Source organism: Amblyomma americanum, chromosome 3 (assembly GCF_052857255.1).
Source record: "Amblyomma americanum isolate KBUSLIRL-KWMA chromosome 3, ASM5285725v1, whole genome shotgun sequence".
Taxonomy (NCBI): Eukaryota; Metazoa; Arthropoda; class Arachnida; order Ixodida; family Ixodidae; genus Amblyomma; species Amblyomma americanum.
In genome coordinates this window covers 6,085,781-6,104,445 of record NC_135499.1, presented here as the reverse complement: position 1 = coordinate 6,104,445, position 18,665 = coordinate 6,085,781, and the positions used below count along the sequence as shown (strand labels likewise).

Genomic DNA, 18,665 nt, shown 5'->3' with positions numbered 1-18,665 from the left:
CCACCTGTGACGCGCTCCTGACGGTGTTCAGCCGGACGGGAATTCCGGAAGTAGTCGCCTCAGTACACGCCAGCAAACTACGGCCGTATCAGAAGCGCGTAATGACAGTTGGGGTGATATTTGATGAGGACAGGGCGTTTGGCGAAGTAGAGTACGTGCCCCGATCGGTGTCAACGCGGGCTACAGTATCGGTCCTCCCCAAGGACATGACGGCCCATCTGAAGGCGGAAGAAGGCGACCTCATTCGCAAAGTGTTCACCGAACACCGAGGCCTATTCGACGACAAGCCGGGAGTAGCGAAAATAGGAGAACACAGGATCGTTTTAGAGGAGGGCTTCACACCGAGGTCAGGTTACCCTTATCGAATACCCGCAAGCCTAAAAGGCGAAGTGGGCAAGCAAGTAGATGAGCTACTTGAGATGGGTCTGATTTTTCCCTGCGAAAGCCCCCACGCCCATCCCGTGGTCTGTGTCCCCAAAAAGGACGGGTCGATGAGAATGTGTGTGGACTTTAGAAAGCTCAATGCGGGGACAGTGGCAGATGCCTACCCGATGTCGTTGCAGCAGGAGCTCATTCTGAGCGTAGGAAGGGCTAAGTACATTACGCTCCTCGACCTTAGAAGAGGGTATTGGCAGGTGCCCCTGGCACAGTCGGCTCAGCTACTCACCGCTTTTGTCTGCCATCGGGGGCAGTTTGCGTGGACGGTAATGCCGTTTGGGCTGAAAAACGCGGCCCAGACGTTTCAAAGAGCCATGAACGAGCTTTTACTCCCGCATTCTGCCTACGCGTGTGCGTACTTAGACGACATCGCCGTGTTCAGCGAGGCGTTGCCTGACCACATACGACACTTGCACGCCGTCTTCGCAGCGTTAGAGAGGGCGAACCTGAAAGTTAAGCTGGAAAAGTGTCAGGTGGCGAAAGGGTCAATCCGTTACTTGGGACACATAGTGGGCTCGGGAAATCACGCACCCGATCCCGAAAAATTGAAAGCCATTAGGGGACTGAGGGCACCGAAAACGAAGAAAGAGCTCCGTAGCGTGCTCGGGCTGTGCGGTTATTACCGGGGCTATGTGCCCAACTATGCGGAGGTGGCAGCGCCGCTGACAGAGCTAACGGGGAAAAGGATTCCTAACAAAATTCCGTGGCCCGCGGAAGCTGAAAGTGCGTTTCAGCGACTCAAGGCGGCACTCTGTGAAGCTGCGGCTCTCGGGACGCCCGATACTGGCAAGCCGTTTTGGCTGTACACGGACGCCTCAGCGGTTGCGGCGGGAGCCTGTCTCTCCCAGTGTGCCGCGGATGGCTCCGAGCGGCCAATTGCGTTCGCGAGTTGCAGATTTTCTCCAACGCAGGCTCGATGGTCAACCATAGAAAGAGAGGCGTTTGCAGTCATCTGGGGGCTGGGGAAGTTCGACCTCTGGTTGTTCGGCGCTCAGGTTACTGTGGTGTCTGACCACAACCCCCTCTCCTTTCTTACTCTCACCACGCCTCAGGGAGCGAAGCTGACGCGTTGGGCACTTGCCCTACAGAGATATAATGTGTCAATAAAACACAGGAAAGGGAGCGCTCACGGTAACGCTGACGCGCTGTCTAGGTTGCCGAACGACAGCTGGGAGGCAGACAGCAATGATCACGCCGGGGGGCAAGGAAGAGAGGACATGTGTACCAAAGAGCAAACCCAGTGACGTGTGCTGTGGCAGTAACTGGAACTGCGGTGTAATCCGCTCGTTTGGGTGTTTGCAGTGTCGCAATGTGTTTGCAGTGTCACAATGTGTTTGCAGTGTCACAGTGTGTTTGCAGTGTCGCAATTTGTTTGCAGTGTCGCAATGTGTTTGCAGTGTCACAGTGTGTTTGCAGTGTCACAATGTGTTTGCAGTGTCGCAATTTGTTTGCAGTGTCGCAATTTGTTTGCAGCGTTGCGATGTGTTTGCAGTAGTATCCCCACTACTTAGGTCGCCCTCAGAGCGATTTTATAGGCGAAAAGGGATCCCTCGTTGTGTTATAATTCTACAAGGTGCCATTTGGGCCCCTGGTAGAATCTTAGGGGGGGCGTGTGAAGGGATCGAATGGGCAGCTGCGTTGAATCACTGTGAGGTCGATCACGCGCCCAGTCCGTGGGCTGCCAGGACGCGTCCCCAACACACTCTCGCCACTTCCGGCACATTATGGTTCCTGCTGTCTCTGCGGCAGTGATGAACAGCCCTAATGGGGGCCCACTCGGCTTCGAAGGTCAGGCACCTGCGCTGCACAACGCTGCGCGGGGACCGAAAGGCCGACGCTGCCCTCGCGCAGAAGGTTTCATTACGGGAAAACGGGGTCTCTTTCCGAGGCGGGAGCATTTAGCTGCTCGCCTTAAACAAACACAGCCGCGTCCACCGCCGATGGCTCGCGGCGCCGCGGCCCGCCGCCCTTGCCGACACCCGACACACTGTCGTTGCGTCTCGCGGGGGGGTCCCGTGCCGTGAGCTAATGGGGACGTCGGTTTCGGGGAATTGTCCCGGGCGGCGGACGTCCATTTTAACCCCCGTAAACAACAGATGCGGATCCCTCGTTGACGCCGCCGCGTGCATTAGTGGCACCGCGGACACGCCGGCGCCTCCTTGAAGCATCTGTCGAGAGACGACTCCCAGTTGTTTGGACCCTCCCGGAATGTTGTCGCGCCTCGTCCGTAACAGCGGCAAGCTAAGCCGCGTATGCGCACGAGAGGCGCCCCGCTGTGGTCCGATGACAGGACTAAGTGCGGAACAGCTGCGGGCCGGAAAGGAAAACGATTGCGCCTGCGGGCACAATGGGAGGTTGTTTTTGCTTTTTCTTCTGGGGGCGAGAGTGTGAGCAATACTGTGAAGGCATGGGGCGTGCCACCTAAACCTGGTGGGCCAATCATTTCGAGTGTCTATTCCCGGAATGCCATGTTCGTATAGCTATTTTGATGTTCTTTTCGTGTTGGGCATTTTAGGGAAAGGGTTCTGAACCTTGCCGAAGCGGGAAGGCGTGCCATACAGTTTTTGAACCAATCAGGTGTTAGTTGTTTGTGATTGGGTGATGCAAGGGGTGGGCCAGTCTCCTAGGTCTTTAAAACCAGGTCCGGAGCCGGGAAAAGGCGTTCTGAGCTAGATTTAGATCCCTTGCATCTTTGGCGATGCCAAGGAGGGAAGATTTTCCCTTAGCCAGTTCCATGTAATCATGCTTGCCGTTTATTCTGTTGTAAATATGTGAATTCCTGTATAAAGTATCAGTTTTCCTTCCTTCAGTCAAGTTTTGCCGGATCTCGTCTGTTATACCGTCTCGTCTCGGACGGTGGGGCACCCGGTGGTGGAGCCCGGTATACGAGTTATACGAAATCTCACCACGACCAAGAAGAACGAACCTATCTTTACTCCCTACATCGTACGCCACATGCACATATCTCAGCGCACTGGTCATCCGCTCCAAGTTGTCCGTCCACGCTCCCGTACTACTACATTCTCGGCCTCGTTTTTTGCCCGAGCAGCATCTGACTGGAACGGCCTTCCCCACCAAGTCGCCGCCATTACCTGTCCATCAAGATTCCACCAGGAGATAACGCAGATGATGTTAGACTAGAACCTCATGTTATATCCGTAGCCCCACCCCTTATGTAATACCCCTGAATTGGGGTCTTTAAGGAAATAAACTGAACTGAACTGAACTGAAGTTAGACGACGGATGTGTGAGTACGCCTTCTATTCTGCTGCATGAAATGGAAAACAGGCGTCTCTGCCGGCATATTGGTTGAATTTTCATTACCATCTGCGGGTATGTGTTTTCGTGTGTGTGAGTATGACGCCTGGGTATGCGGGAAAAAACATTTTTTTTCTTCCGTACGTTTCTATGTAATTAGCTTTCAGTTGCGAGTTAGCGCCTGTCGTGTCATTCGCGCTGTTGGCCACTGTTAGCGTGTCAAACCAACTCGCCCTGCTTGCCATTCTTACTGAGCGATGACTTCCAAGGCATCGAAGGAAAGCTTTGCGGCAATGGGCGTCACTTCGATTCTCTGGACGGCAACGTTGAAGCGCGAAGCTATAGAGCGCAGCGTTATCCGGAAAGTGTGATCCCACACAAATTGTTGATGTAACGCGGAAAGCTGCAAGCGCAGCACTGAAATGTAGGCCTCTGGAAAGCGAGCACTTATTCCCTGCAGAAAACCAGACAGGCCGCTCTGAGACTCCAACGTGCAGTGGCCCAGTGCAGCAATTACAGTATGAATTGCATTCTTAGAGATGGGCTGAACAGACTGCCAGCATGTGCCTCATTCCGCATTGATCACGCACGCAAAGCCGGCGTTCCCCGGTGCCGTCCTGCATGAATCCGTTGATTCCAAAGACATCGTCGGAGTGGAGCCACCTGCAACCAAAAGTTTCGCTCGGGTCCTTGTCTGGCAGCTGACTCTTATGGGAGCGCTGCCCATTGTTGTCACTTTATTTTTAAAGTAGCCTCTACACAGAGGCCGAAGTATCCGAACAGGGCACTTTTCGCTTTCTAGTAGTTATGGCATCGTCTTCGGAAAAGCACGTAGTACTCCGTCGACACTACCAGGCCGCAAAAATCGCTTACGAATTTTCCTGGTCAAGCTCCGTACAGAGCAGCTCAAAGTATTCGAGAACAGTTTTGAAGCTCTCGCTTCTTTGGAAACTTCTCAAACAATCTCTCGCTTCAGTCCAACGAGCTCTTGGGCTCTCGCTCTCTCTTCTTTCGCTCTTCGTCATCTGAACAACTTCTTTAGCTTCTGCTCCGTTAGTTTCATTGTTCGCGTTGTCCCTCTCTTGCCTCGCTCTGACTCTTAATTTTGATTTGCAATCACGCGAATAGTTTGTATAATGTTTTTCTCGTCTCTTCATCTGAACCATGTGCCCAACTTCCTAGTCCATTCTCCGGACTGACCGCGCTGCCTGAATCCCGACAACTGCTATAGCACGGCATCAAGAACAAATGTTGACAAGAAAGAAACAGCGGTAGCATTTGCGAGTGACAGGTACGATTCAGATTCATAGCGTCCTCTGCTGGCTTTGTTTTACATGCAAAGCTCTATTAATTTAGCCAGTATGGAAAGAAGCCCCAGTGTCACGGAAAGCAAGTTTTACCGCCCAGAACATTGATTGTGACTACAATGTTGATCTGTCATAAACAGCGCTCGTTCCCCATGAGCAACAATCGCCGCCGGACGGTATTTGGGCTCGGCTTTCAGGCTAACAACGAAATTCAAGGCCTAATGGAATAAAAGTTCACAGGCGTATGCTGACATCTTCCGAGAGTAGGCACAGCCATCGTTCCTTCCTCGTGAAAAAATGAACGCGAGCAAAGTGTGTTCACGTGTGCTCTGTTAGCCACGCGCATGCTAGCTGTCTATTCTGGAACGTGGACGCTCCGCTGCATACCCGCCGTTCGAGTCCGCGATAAAACCTCTCAGGTTCTTCCTAAACATGCTGCGAATTTTTCTTGTTAGAAAAATTGGCGGTGCGCTCATTTTCGACATTTCAGCAATCCACATTGAAGATTGTCGTACATTTTATAGTCTGAAATTCAACACAAGCACAAGTCTGGGCCTCGAAAAAGATTAGCCCTCCGCTAGAATTGTTGGTCAGTGCAGTGGCGTGCTCCTCCCGCCCTTCGTGCTCAATAATTCCTCCCACTCTCACTCTTGCTGGGAACATTTTCCAGCGGCAGTGATTGATTTATCTGGCATTCCTCCGCTGTTAGCAAGGCATCTCATCCAATTAAGTGGCACACGGATATTAAAACTCTTATCGTAATTTGCGCATATAATGAAACCAAAGTTCGCGCAGGTATTTAGCGCTGTATGCTCATTCCGGAACTGCATTTTATAACGAGCTACCTTGTATCGTTGTTTATTACAATTACTTTCGTTGCAAAGTCACCCCCAAGGTGTTAAATACTTAACGAGAAAGAGCACGTTTTTTATATCAGGGTATTTACAACGTATTCACGGATTATTGACTGCGGCCATGGTAGTTGTCTGACGTCTTAAGGAATCTAACCAATAGCCATCTATCAACTTTATACGCAGGCGCGAGCGCAGAGGGATGGTGCGAGGATGAAAAATCGCCGGGAAGGGCTCGTGAACTTTCGCTCGTGTTTGTAGGTTCTCTGCTGCATGTAGAAATGTATTATTTCGATCAAGTGTTGGTGACAACACAATGCAGTGATTGAGAGAGTTGGTGTGCTCTCATCGGGAGGTATTTCAGAGCCCCTTAAAGGAACACTTGATAAAAAAGTATCCGGGGCCCTCACCAGTGGCGCGCCTCATTGTCTTTGGGACAGTAAACACCATAGACGATAAACCGAATTACATAATTCATATAATGTTTCGTCAGGAGGCCTATGAAGACCTAAGCGCTACGAAAAATTTCGAGGACGCTTAAGCTTCGTCTTTAAGAGTGACACGCGACAGCGTGTTGCAGCGCTACCAAGGAGTCCACGGATCTCCAACGCCCGTTCGGCGCGACGCGTGGCCCGTTGGACAATTTAAGGAAAGGACGCCTGTCTCAGATATCTCGGTGGACACCCGAACCGGGCCGTAAGGGAAGGAAATTGAAATGAAAATTGGTTTTAGGGAAAGGAAACGACGCCTGTCTCAAAATTCTCGCTGGACACCCGTACCGCGCCGTAAGGGAAGGAAAATCCCTTTCTTTACGGCGCGGTTCAGGTGTCCACCGAGATGCGCCATTTTTCGCTCACGGCGTATATACTACTTCACCCCCTATACAGTTTGTATATACTAATTCTGCCCCAACCTCTCTTCCTGTTCCGTCACCTCTTTCATTTCATTTCTCCATTCTGCCTGTTATCCTTTATTTCCGCTGCCCCAGCTCAGGTGCTTCAGTATCGATGACAGATGCCGGGGCTAGCAAAAATCCTTTCCTTCCTTTTTACTATTATTTTAATGAAAAAAAAAACACTACCACCACCACTGCTCACGGCCAAAGACGCCGACGACACCGGCTTTTCTGCGACACGAGCTCCCTAACGCTGTCGCGTTAAAAGATAAATACGTGGTCAGTTTTCTGCCGCGTCCTCTATTGATCCATGCATTAATATGATGGAAAAAGCAGACAAACGGCAATGAACGAAAAGTAGAGAAGACCAACGCTGACTTTAAGCATATAATCTTTTTGGCAACCAGGCGCATCCACGCGCCACTCCAAAATGATAACTAGGTCGTTTGAATAAAGATACTACGTACGCAGTCATGCCCAAGTACCTTACCTTCATCGAAAAGACAAGGGCACGGTTCGCTAGTGGTACTAGGTGTTACTACGACATTCCTTGCAATGCAAGCGCTCGTTGCAGGATGAAGCGCATTTCTAGCAAATGTTTTGCTCACGCAGGCGGGCATTCAGGCGCCTCTCTGACTGCCGTGTACAGTTCTTCCAGCACTTTAAATCAACATTATACACCACATTTTCAGAACAAGGGACATTGCTTAAGTCATGTTTCACCTGGCACGTTTCAGGTGAAACTGATGTGCCGTATATTAAAAGAACGTCTTTCGGGGCAAGTTGGTAACTGTACACCTTTTTGGTTACAGGCGCGAAAACAGACACAACACAAGGTAGAAAGAAGGGACGCAGCGGTACTCACAACTGATTTATTTGAAGGCAACACGGACAAATAATACCATCGTGCACGCAAGGAATGCTATCATCTTCAAAGTTGATATGATAGCGAACGAGTGAAAAAGTTGTTCTCAGCCTTATACAAAGATATGGACGTGTCGCTGACGCACATGCTTCCTTTCTTTGCAATAAAAAAAGCTTCGACTAATTCTATGGCTTTTGTGTCTTTGCTTTTTGATAGAATTCGCGCACCAGAAAAACATGGCTCACAAGAGCGTGACGGGCAGGACCTTATATGCTTAGGCATATTTAGGCCTTCTTTATCTTGCTCTACGTTTCTTTCATGTTCCCTGATTCGCTCGTTAACGCAGCGTCCTGTTTGCCCTATATATGACTCTGCTCATTTCAAGCTAATCAAAATGGGGATTGCTTCACTGCCTCGAATCCGCTCTCAGAAAATCATGCTCTCACAAGATGCCATTAAGTTTTCAAAACCAATTGGCCAGGCTGCCTTCAGCTGGGTTCCCTGGTTCGCTCGTAACGGCAGTCGCTGAAAGCCTGCTCCAAAAGATGAAGAGAAAGGCTATTAGAGCTGAGGAAGGTGTCCCTCGAGAAGATGTGGTGCGACCTGTGGTGGTGCCCTAGTGCACAAGCTAGCCCCAAATTTGAAGAAGGTCGCGAGCAGGCATGGTGTGCCACTTGTTTTTTCAGCCACAGAAAAGCTCGGAAGCCTTTGCTCTCGAGCCGCTGCGGTGGCTGAGCGGTTATGGCACTCGGCTGCTGGCCCGAAAGACACGGGTTCGATCCCGGCCGCGGCGGTCGAATTTCGATGGAGGCGAAATTCTAGAGCTCCGCGTGCTGTGCGATGTCAGTGCACGTTAAAAAACCCCAGGAGGTCGAAATTTCCGGAGCCCTTTACTACGGCGTCCCTCATAGCCTGAGTTGCCTTGGGACGTTAAACAGCCATAAACCATAAACCTTTGCTCTCGCATTGACAGAGACTGAAAAGAAAAAAGAGTGTGTGACACCAAACATGGGCGATCGTTCATGAAGTGCGTCGAAGATGTCTACGAAATCCCCCGCTCCTGCGGCCGCTCCTATATAGGGCAAACAGGACGCTGCGTTAACGAGCAAATCAGGGAACACGAAAGAAACGAAGCGCAAGATAAATAGGCCCAGATATGTTTAAGCATATAAGGTCCTGCCCGTCACGCCATATTTTTCTGGTGCGCGAATTCTATCAAAAAGCAAAGACACAAAAACCAGAGAATTAATGGAAGCTTTTTTTATTGCAAAGAAAGGCAGCATGTGCATCAGCGACACGCCCATATCTTTGTATAAGGCTGAAAACAATTTTTTCACTCGTTCGCTATCATATCAACTTTGAAGATGGTAGCATTCCTTGCGTGCACAATGGTATATATTTGTCCGTGTTCCCTTCACACAAATCACTTGTGAGTGGCGCTCCATCCCGTCTTTCTACGTTGTGTTGTGCCTGTTTTCGCACCTGTAACCAAAAAGATGATGTGCTGTAGGTAATATTCCTTTCACATGCGGAAAGAATCATGCAGGGCCGAGAAGAAGGCACCTGAATCGGGCGTACGTGGGCAACACACTTCTTTAAAAGACGCCCAAAACCTAGCTTTGCAAATTAAGGAATATTAGTGCGAAAGCATTCCTACGCCAACCAATACCGACCAGAACTCTTGTCCGTCCGTCATGTTAAGTAAACAAAGAAAGCACGAAACACATAGAACCTCCAAGTGGGGGTTCAGCCGTCCCGAATTTGACCGCGACCGACACGATGGTTACCTCCAAACTTGGCCCAGACCATCTCCAAAATTTGGCCGGGCGATTGCGAAGAAAAAAACGCAGGATGGTTACTACTGTGTAACGCGAGATTCAGCGATATCTGTTTAGGCGTTTTGTTTAATTTAGGCATTTGATCACGTGACCACTGGCGTAGTGGTCACGTGATGCATCCCTGCATTGGCAGGGATGCAGAAAATAGAGCCAACCGTAGGCTTATGCGACCCAAGTTGACCAGCGCAACCTGTTGGTGCGCGAGCACCAACCGGTTACGCCGACGGCGACTGTGACGCGAAACCCAGGAACGGGCGCTTAACAGCTACCGCTGTAGAAAGCAAGTACGTGCTTGTGAACTACAATAGGTTAGTTAAAACGCTAACAATTTTTGTCGTAACCCCATAGTCACGTTCGCAAACCGTGCAGTCCTCTTTTTGATGAAACTAAGGCCCAGTGGGAACAAAAAAAAAACTGACAAGAGAAATCAGTGAAGCGTTTCGTATTCAAAAAGAGCACTAAACGTGCGTAAGCACCGTTTCTGTACTTGTTAATTTGTTAATGGCACTTTGAGCTTATATACCTTGATTCGCATGGTTGATGTATCACTGTTCATTTGAGAGTGACCAATGCGCTCCTGGCTTTGAGAAAACAGCATATTTTGCGTCTTTCTTTTCAATAAACCTTCGTTTCATAGTCAGTGCTGGTCCTGTCTACTTCCTTGCTCCTTGGCGCTGTGGTGTCCTTTCCATCATAATGTACCTACTGTAGCTGACCTATCAGCTGTGCCATGTCGCAGCCTCCTCATCCACTGGTTTTCGCTACGCAGGTGCTCGCGCCTGCCTTTGCCTACATCTTCCCAGCCATCTTCGACACTTCGTGGCTTGTTCTGCCGGACCCAGAGCAGCCGGTCTGCGTCGGGTACAACGGACCATTCGGTTTGAGCAGCGCAGATGCATCAGTGAAAAGAGCGCCCCCTTCCTGGACCCTCGACATCGGATGGCAAGCGCAACCGCCAGCGACAACATCGACCCTGTCAACATATAAAGAGCACCGCCTTCCGCCCGTGCTCTGTGGGCTCGGTAGCTGTGCCATGTCGCAGCCTCCTCATCCACTGGTTTTCGCTACGCAGGTGCTCGCGCCTGCCTTGCTTACATCTTCCCAGCCATCTTCGACACTTCGTGGCTTGTTCTGCCGGACCCAGAGCAGCCGGTCTGCGTCGGGTACAACGGACCATTCGGTTTGAGCAGCGCAGATGCATCGGTGAAAACAGCGCCCCCTTCCTGGACCCTCGACATCGGATGGCAAGCGCAACCGCCAGCGACAACATCGACCCTGTCAACATATAAAGAGCACCGCCTTCCGCCCGCGCTCTGTGGGCTCGGTGGCTGTGCCATGTCGCAGCCTCCTCATCCACTGGTTTTCGCTACGCCGGTTAGTCCATCATACTGCCTCTTTTCTAAAAAATGTAGTGACCGTTGCCTGGTACAGCTTCCGAGCCTGCAGTGTTGCATTTCTATTGCTGGTGAATGCTTTTCTGTTGTAAAATATCTTCTTCTTTTGTCCGGAGATGTTGAGATGAACCCTGGTCCGGACAAACTTGATAGTGTTCTTGCTGAACTCAAGAAGTTGTCAGCCGGTCAAGGCCAAATAATCGCGGATGTACAGGACCTTAAAGGTCAGATGCATTCTGTCGACCAAACCATTTCCGACCTGAGCAAACGCCTAGCTGACCTGGAAAGCCTCTTTCAGGACATTGCTACCCTAAAATCTGATCTAGAATCCGTCAATTCCATTGCTGCCGGGACGGCAGCTCTTGTTACTAAGCTTGAGGCCCGAATAGACGACACAGAAAACAGATCACGCCGCAACAACCTGATATTCTATGGCCTTCCAGACTCCAATCCCCGCGAATCATTCATCGAATCTGAAGAAATAATAATTAAGCACTGTCAGAATAAGTTAAAGTTAACCTTAGAGCCCAGTCAGATAGAGCGTGCCCATCGCTTGGGACGCCATAACGAGGACCGCCAACAGCCAATTATAGCAAAATTCGTCTCCTTCAAAACCAAAGAAACTATCCTTTCCAAAGGTCCTATGCTGAAGGACACGAACTATAGCATTGGAGAAGATTTTACCCGCTCTGTTCAAAAAGCCCGCAAACGTCTTGTCGCATTTGCAAGAGCAGAAACCGGACCGTTTTCTTTGCGGTACAAGACCCTATTTCTCGGCAAAAAACGCTACACTTTTGATGCTGCCACCGAAATGGTGAAAGAAATAGCATAGCGCTCACCGCACAATCGTCACTTATCTAATCCACGCCATACCTCCCCTCGACAGAATATTTCTTTTTCGGTTATCTATACTAATATACACAGTCTGCTTTCAAGGTGCGATAGTGTATCCAGCCTTGTATCTTCAACAGGCTCTAACCTGCTTGTGCTGACAGAGATTTGACTGACCGATAATGTGGGCGACACTGAAGTTCTGTGTAACTTACCTAATTTTAACCTTTTCCGTGCCGATCGCAAAGTCCCCCGAGGAGGAGGCGTCCTTATCGCTACCAGCAATCAACTACAGTGTTCCCTCATTAACATCCAATCTGACCTCGAAATATTATGGCTGCTTTGTCGCGCCACGCCAGTGTCTATACTAATTGGTGTTTGCTATAGGCCCCCCACAATAACCCCGAAACCCCTCGAAAGCTGCACATTCTGAACCAACTTACAACAAAACACCCTAATGCACACGTGCTCCTTTTTGGAGATTTTAACTATCCTGACATAGATTGGAATAACCCTCATCAGCCTATTTTTAGACAGCATGAATCACAGGAGTTTGTGGATGTGTGCTTAAATTTTAATTTTACTCAATTAGTAACCCAGCCTACACGCATCGCCGGAGACACCGCAAACATTCTTGACCTTATACTATCTAGCCACCCCGAATGCCTCAACTCCATTACTTATCTCCGGGAAATTAGTGATCACAAAGTCATCCATGCGTCTTTTACCTTCACTCCAACAATAAAAGAAACTTCCAAAAAAACAATCACCCTTTATAACAAAGGTAACTATGAGGCTATAAACAGGGCGTTGGAAGCTTATTTCCCATCTTTTCAGCACTCTTTCCCGGAACAAACCATCCACGAAAATTGGTCGATGTTTATTCATAAGATCAACGAACTTACTAACAAATATGTTCCCAAATGCAGCTTCCGCGCAACCAAACGAACCATGGTTTACCAAGGCTCTAGGAAGACTAGAAAACAAAAAGAAACGCTTGTTCCGCAGTGCTAAACAGACTGGAAATGACTACGCATGGGAAAAATATTACGCTGCCGAAAAGACATACCTGGTCGCAGTAAAAAACGCTAAACGCTCATTTTATCATACTGACCTTCCCAATATACTTAAAGATAACCCGACTAAATTCTGGCAGCTTTTAAATCCGCAATCTATACGCACTATTACCTTAACTGATGATTCCGGGCGTGCTGTTTCTGATGTCGAGTGTGCTAACATATTTAATTCTGCTTTCGCATCTGTATTCACTCATGAACAGGAACCGCCTCCCCCCCCCCCCCCCCTCATGACAGCAAATGACCAAAGAAGTTTAATGCCAGCCGTTACTTTCTCTGAGGCCGGCATATCATGTCTCATAGATAAACTAAAACTGTCATCATCTGCCGGCTTTGACGAAATCAACGCCAAGGTACTAAAAAACGTTAACCATACTTCTGCCAAATTTTTATGCCTGCTGTTCTCACAGTCTCTTTCTACAGGTGTCATACCCCATTACTGGAAAGTGGGGAAGGTCGTTCCGGTCCACAAGTCGGGTAACAAAGATTCACCACTTAATTACCGACCCATATCACTCACCAGCATACCATGTAAACTCATGGAACACGTCATTTATTCTTTAACAATGCATTTTCTGGATTCAAATAACTTTTTTCACTCATCGCAGCACGGATTTCGCAAAGGATACTCATGTGAAAGTCAACTAGCACTTTACGTTCATGACTTGCATGCCAATCTTGATGCTAACCTCCAAACTGACGCAATTTTTCTCGACTTCGCTAAAGCATTTGACAAGGTACCTCATAACCACTTATTTCTGAAACTCTCTCGCCTAAACTTGCATCCCGACATACTAGCATGGATAAAAGAATTCTTAACTCACCGCTTCCAATCAGTCGTAGTCAATAACCAAATGTCTGACCTCCTACCAGTCTCCTCAGGCGTGCCCCAAGGATCCGTCCTTGGGCCACTCTTGTTTCTAATTTATATTAACGACCTACCTGAGAAATTAGATTGCCATATTCGGATGTTTGCTGATGATTGTGTTATTTACAGAACAGTCACTAACACCTTTGACCAACAATCCCTTCAAAATAATTTAACTCATGTACGAGACTGGTGCAGTGAATGGCTAATGACACTTAACACAAGTAAATGCAAATATATGTCGTTCCATCGTCGCCATTACCCTCTTCTGTTCCAATACAGCATATCTAACGTTCCTCTCGATCTTGTCCAATCATACAAATACCTTGGTGTTCATATTTGTCATGATCTTACATGGAATACGCATATTTCAAACATCATATCATCCGCCAACAGAACACTAGGATTCTTAAAGCGTCACCTACGCTCTGCACCTCAGCATGTCAAGCTCCTCGCATACAAATCATTAGTCCGATCAAAATTAGAATACGCATCTCCCATCTGGTCTCCAAAGCAAGCATATCTCTGTAATTCAATTGAAGCAGTTCAAAACCGAGCAACTAGATTCATTCATTCATCGTATTCTTTTGATATCAGCATATCATCCCTCAAATCACAGTCCAGCCTACCTACCCTTGCTCATCGCCGCTACATTGCTAGTTTATGTTTGTTTCACAAGTTTTTTTACTCTGAGCTACGACAGGAACCCTACATCTGCGCACCACCATCACGCATCTCCCTCCGCACCGGCCATCAGCAGCAAGTGTCACGACCTCGCGCCCGCACCACTACATTTTCTTCATCATTCTTCCCCCGGACCGCGAACGACTGGAACGGCCTTCCCCGTGAACTTGCTGCTATCACATGCCAATCATTGTTCATTGAAGAAATCACGCGTGTACTTGCTTAGTGATAATCTTATATTTGTATAACTTTCAACTTATCTGTTAGTCTTTCTGTTTTTCATTTCTGTGTGCCCCACCCCTTATGTAATACCCTCTAACGAGGGTCTTTAAGGTATTAAAGTGAAGTGAAGTGAAGTGAAATGAGCCCCTTTTGTAGGCCCGTTTTTTAAATTTTGCAATAGATGAGCATGTCACCCATTTATTTTCAGAGTTCCTTCCACGACATTCCATCAGTTGCATCACGCGCCATTCTCTCGAAGCTCGTGCATCCCACTCACCATGGTCAGGCCTCGGATGTCCACCACGGTATCTGCCAGTGGGGCCTGTTCGAAACGCGTCGTAGAGGTGACTTCATCCGCCTCAGTTTCGTCGTTGATGGGCAGCGTCCGACTGGGGGCCCAGTAGCCGGGCTGCATGCGAGCAACGATTTCCTAGAATGCTGCGGCAGGCTCCAACAAAGGCTTGCCTGAAAGGGCCTACATGAGGCGACAGCGTTGACTACACAGCCGGCATGGCGTGAACAGCTCCAGAGAAAGTAATTTTAGCTCTCCACCGGTCGCCCCACCGGCGACTTGCGCTCGTCAAACACTCCCTGCGTGCTTCAATCCTGCGCTTCTGTCGCCCGAGCCCATGTGCCTAGGAAGATTAATCTGTTTTACTTTTGCCTTCTTTTCATGCTCCGATCTGGCTGAAAATGCATCGAGGCTTTGCGAACGAACTCTCTCTATAGACCACTAATTCTTGCACAGGCGCACAGTGTACACAAGAAGCAGATATGGTACGACAAGGAAAGTGATCCCAGGCGAAATTGTCATAGCACTGGGTGATCTCGGCGCTAGAGCCAATTCCCTTGTATAATTGGAGAAGTCGCCAACTCTGCTCGGTCTGTTTTATACCGGACTTTTGTATTGAACACGTTTGTTTTTCAAGTAGCAGGGGTCTGAGGCCCTATCAGGCAACATTGTGCATTTAGCTTCATCCAACAGCCTCGGGGCACTAGCGATGGCACTCGGTTTTCGCCGACCCAACGAGCCACCGCAATGGAAGCTGGTTGAGCGAACCAAGCGACGTTTGGAACATTGGTGGCGCACACGACACGGTCACGCTCCTTGAAGGCTCAGGGGACCAAAACGTGCCATGAGCGTGTGTTAGGTGTTTATATTCTTTAATTTTTATTTTTTGTTACCTTCTTGGCTTGATCCGGTTTTTAGTACCGTTGATCTCCCGATACAAAAGGATAGCCAGTATCATCATCATCATCATCATCATCAGCCGCCTCTTAGGCAAATGTCTAAGCAAGAAAGAAAGGAAAAAAGAAAGAAAAAGAAAGGAAGAGAAAGAAATAAAAAGAAAGATAAGAGATAAGTACAGAGAGAGAGAAAAGAAGTAAAGAGAAAGAGGGAAAGAAAGGATGAAAGAAAGAGGAGAGAGAAAGGGAAGGAATAAAGAAAGAAAAAGAAAGGAAGAGAAAGAAAGAGAAAGAAAAAATAAAGGAAAAGGAAGAAGGAAAGAAAGAAAGGGAGAGAGAGAAAAAGAAGGAAAGAAAGAAAGAAGAACGAAAGCGCTTTGAGACTGAGAACAGGGATAAATTCTTGCTTGTTTTTCCGCTACTTCGCTATGTACTATATGAAAGTTTGGTAATGTTATTTTCTCTCCTAAAACAGTCTTCTGTATCATTCCTCCCAATTTTGACAGAGCGATCAAGTTTCAAAAGCGGAGGAGCCACAAAACTTACGGGACACTTTAGCAACTAAAGTGTTGAGAGGCGAAAGCACACACCGCAGCACCGGTCAATCAATGCCAGATTTCCAGAAAGTTCCACTGCTGACACAGCGCGGCGATGGGGCATCTTGACACACCGTCTGCCGAAGGGCGACTGCTGACGTTTTTTGCACAAGATGTCGCGTGGTCATAGACGGTCTGTGCCTTTTTTTTTTCCGACACTCAATCACACACAGTGCAGCACCTATCAATGCCAGATTTCCAGAAAGTCCCACTGCTTGTCATACGTCAAACCGTTTCCGTGGTATATCGATACCAAAATATACATCTTTAAGGGATCATACGTGTTAATTACGCTTAATTACACATTTCCCCATCTAATTTGACTCAAATCCGACGTTTTTACGACCATTCTGTTACAATTTTCATGCCGTTTCTACTTCCGGTGGATGTGACGTAACACCGTTCCCGTGACTATATCTACGTCTGCGCTATTTATGCACTATTTCGACGTTTTTGCCTATAATTAATTAATTACTCTGCAATCATCAAACATGGCTTCTAGGTTCAGTTTTTTCTCCTCTATCTGAAGCAACCATTTTTTTTAAGTTCCCGAGTCAAACGTGTGACACCCTCTGCGAACGGAGGACAGTACGAGCCATTAAAGGCTTAATAATTTAGGTCTTTCGATCATGGTGCTAGCCACCCACCATGGAGTCCTACAAGGGAACTGGACTGGAGGTTGAAAGCAAGTCCTGCCCGCGGCAGCTGTCACCCCAACTATGCGTGACGCAACTCAGTGTTGTTGGCCAGACAAGGTTAAGTCTCGCCGCCAGCAAAAAAAGGAAAAAGCAAGAGGTGAGTAGCAGACAGGAGAGTTGTGAGAAAGAAGATAGGAAAGTGAAAGATGAAGGGGAAGATTGGAAAAGACGACTGTCGATTTCCCCCGGTCGGATCAGGCAGGAGCTGCCGTCTACAGGAAAGTGGGGTCGAAACAGTGTGTTTCCTCCGCCGATGGGCCTTAAAGGTCCAAACGCTCGGCATCCTGTCAGCCACCAAGAGCCCCTTTCCCCCGGACACGGCTTAACCACGCACGGCTAAGCGCGGGTGCTCGGGCCATGGCGGCGCACTGCTCACCATCACACCCTGCGGGGAAGTCCCAGCGGATGCTCGGGAACTCATGATGTCGCAACTCACCAACCTCTGCCGTTTGCAGAAGCCCCTGCGGGGGACGCGTCGCCTAATGACAACTTCATGCTTCAATGCTGCTCTTGTCAGATCAATATATGGGAGAATCGTGCCAATCAATGATCGACAGCCTCAATGGTCATCGAGCTGATACACCTATGAACCTACAGAAGGCAGTGTCGGAACATTTTAATCAACGCGGTCGAAACTTCGATTAATTTAAACTGTTCATTCTTCAATCAGGGTTGAAATCTTCTAGGAACCGAAAATACACAGAGGCATTCCTAATTCACAAATTTAAGATATTACTACCAGCAGGGATTAACATATCCAGAGGAAACAGAATTTTTCACGTACATTCTAGCACTGGCGTAATATTTAAACAGGTCTTGCACATGGTCAGAGCATTTCGATGTAGTTCATCCCGCCGGTTTACCGTTTCTCTCGCCCTACCCTTCCGCCCCGACCCGTCCTTCTCCACCCCCCCCCCCCCCTCAATGACAATTTTTGTTTTCCCCCCTGGTTAAGTTTATCTTCCCCTTATAACCTGCTCCTCTTGGCATCATATCTGAAGAACCTTTTCCTTCCGCATTCATTTCCCCCTCCTTTCTTTCAACCTTTCTCTTAGCTTTCTCCCAGGTGTTCTCTTTTGCCGTCATTATTTTATTTTTTCCGGTATTATGTTCCGCCATGTTGACTAACTCCATGTTTGAGCTTTTCAGGCCAAGTCAGCCAGTCATACCAAGTAACTTGTCGCAGCTGAACACTGACCATTTTAAGCTCACGCTCGCTATCTCTCCGGGCTCCACAGCCCAGGATTCCTTTTTGCTGTGCTGGCCTTTTTCTTTTCACAGTTTTGCAGGTCAACCTGTTAACCAACATAAGCAGCCATCATGGCTGAACAATACTCACCCTCCCCATCCTAACGCCATTCTCACTTCACACCCTCCTCATCGGGCTTTCCTGTTTGGAAGGATGATCCCATTCAAACCCCGCCAATGGTGAATGTTTCGCCAAGATGAAGACAAGTCCTCTTGTCGAAATGTTGGTAAGCACGCTGAGGCTTTCCCCTCCCTTGTTCAGTTTGTGACTACCAAGAACCGCCTGACCAACCTCTCTTTACCATGACCTGCCAAAGTGGCCAATTTGCCCACAATCCGATGGGTAGGTTGCGATGACGCCAGAGGATCACGCCGTCTAGGTGGACTACCTACTTTGCATCTCCGGGA

General features: G+C 48.5%; 1 protein-coding gene across 1 annotated transcript in view; it reads right to left on the bottom strand.

Annotated features, from left to right (window-relative positions):
• The window catches only part of LOC144123067 (phospholipid-transporting ATPase ABCA3-like), a 174,740-nt gene that overhangs the window by 137,099 nt on the left and 18,976 nt on the right, over positions 1-18,665 (bottom strand). Inside the window, exon 3 of the mRNA XM_077655974.1 lies at positions 14,805-14,936. Within this exon, the coding sequence (XP_077512100.1) occupies positions 14,805-14,936 (132 nt within the window). The remainder of the gene's footprint in view (positions 1-14,804; positions 14,937-18,665) is intronic.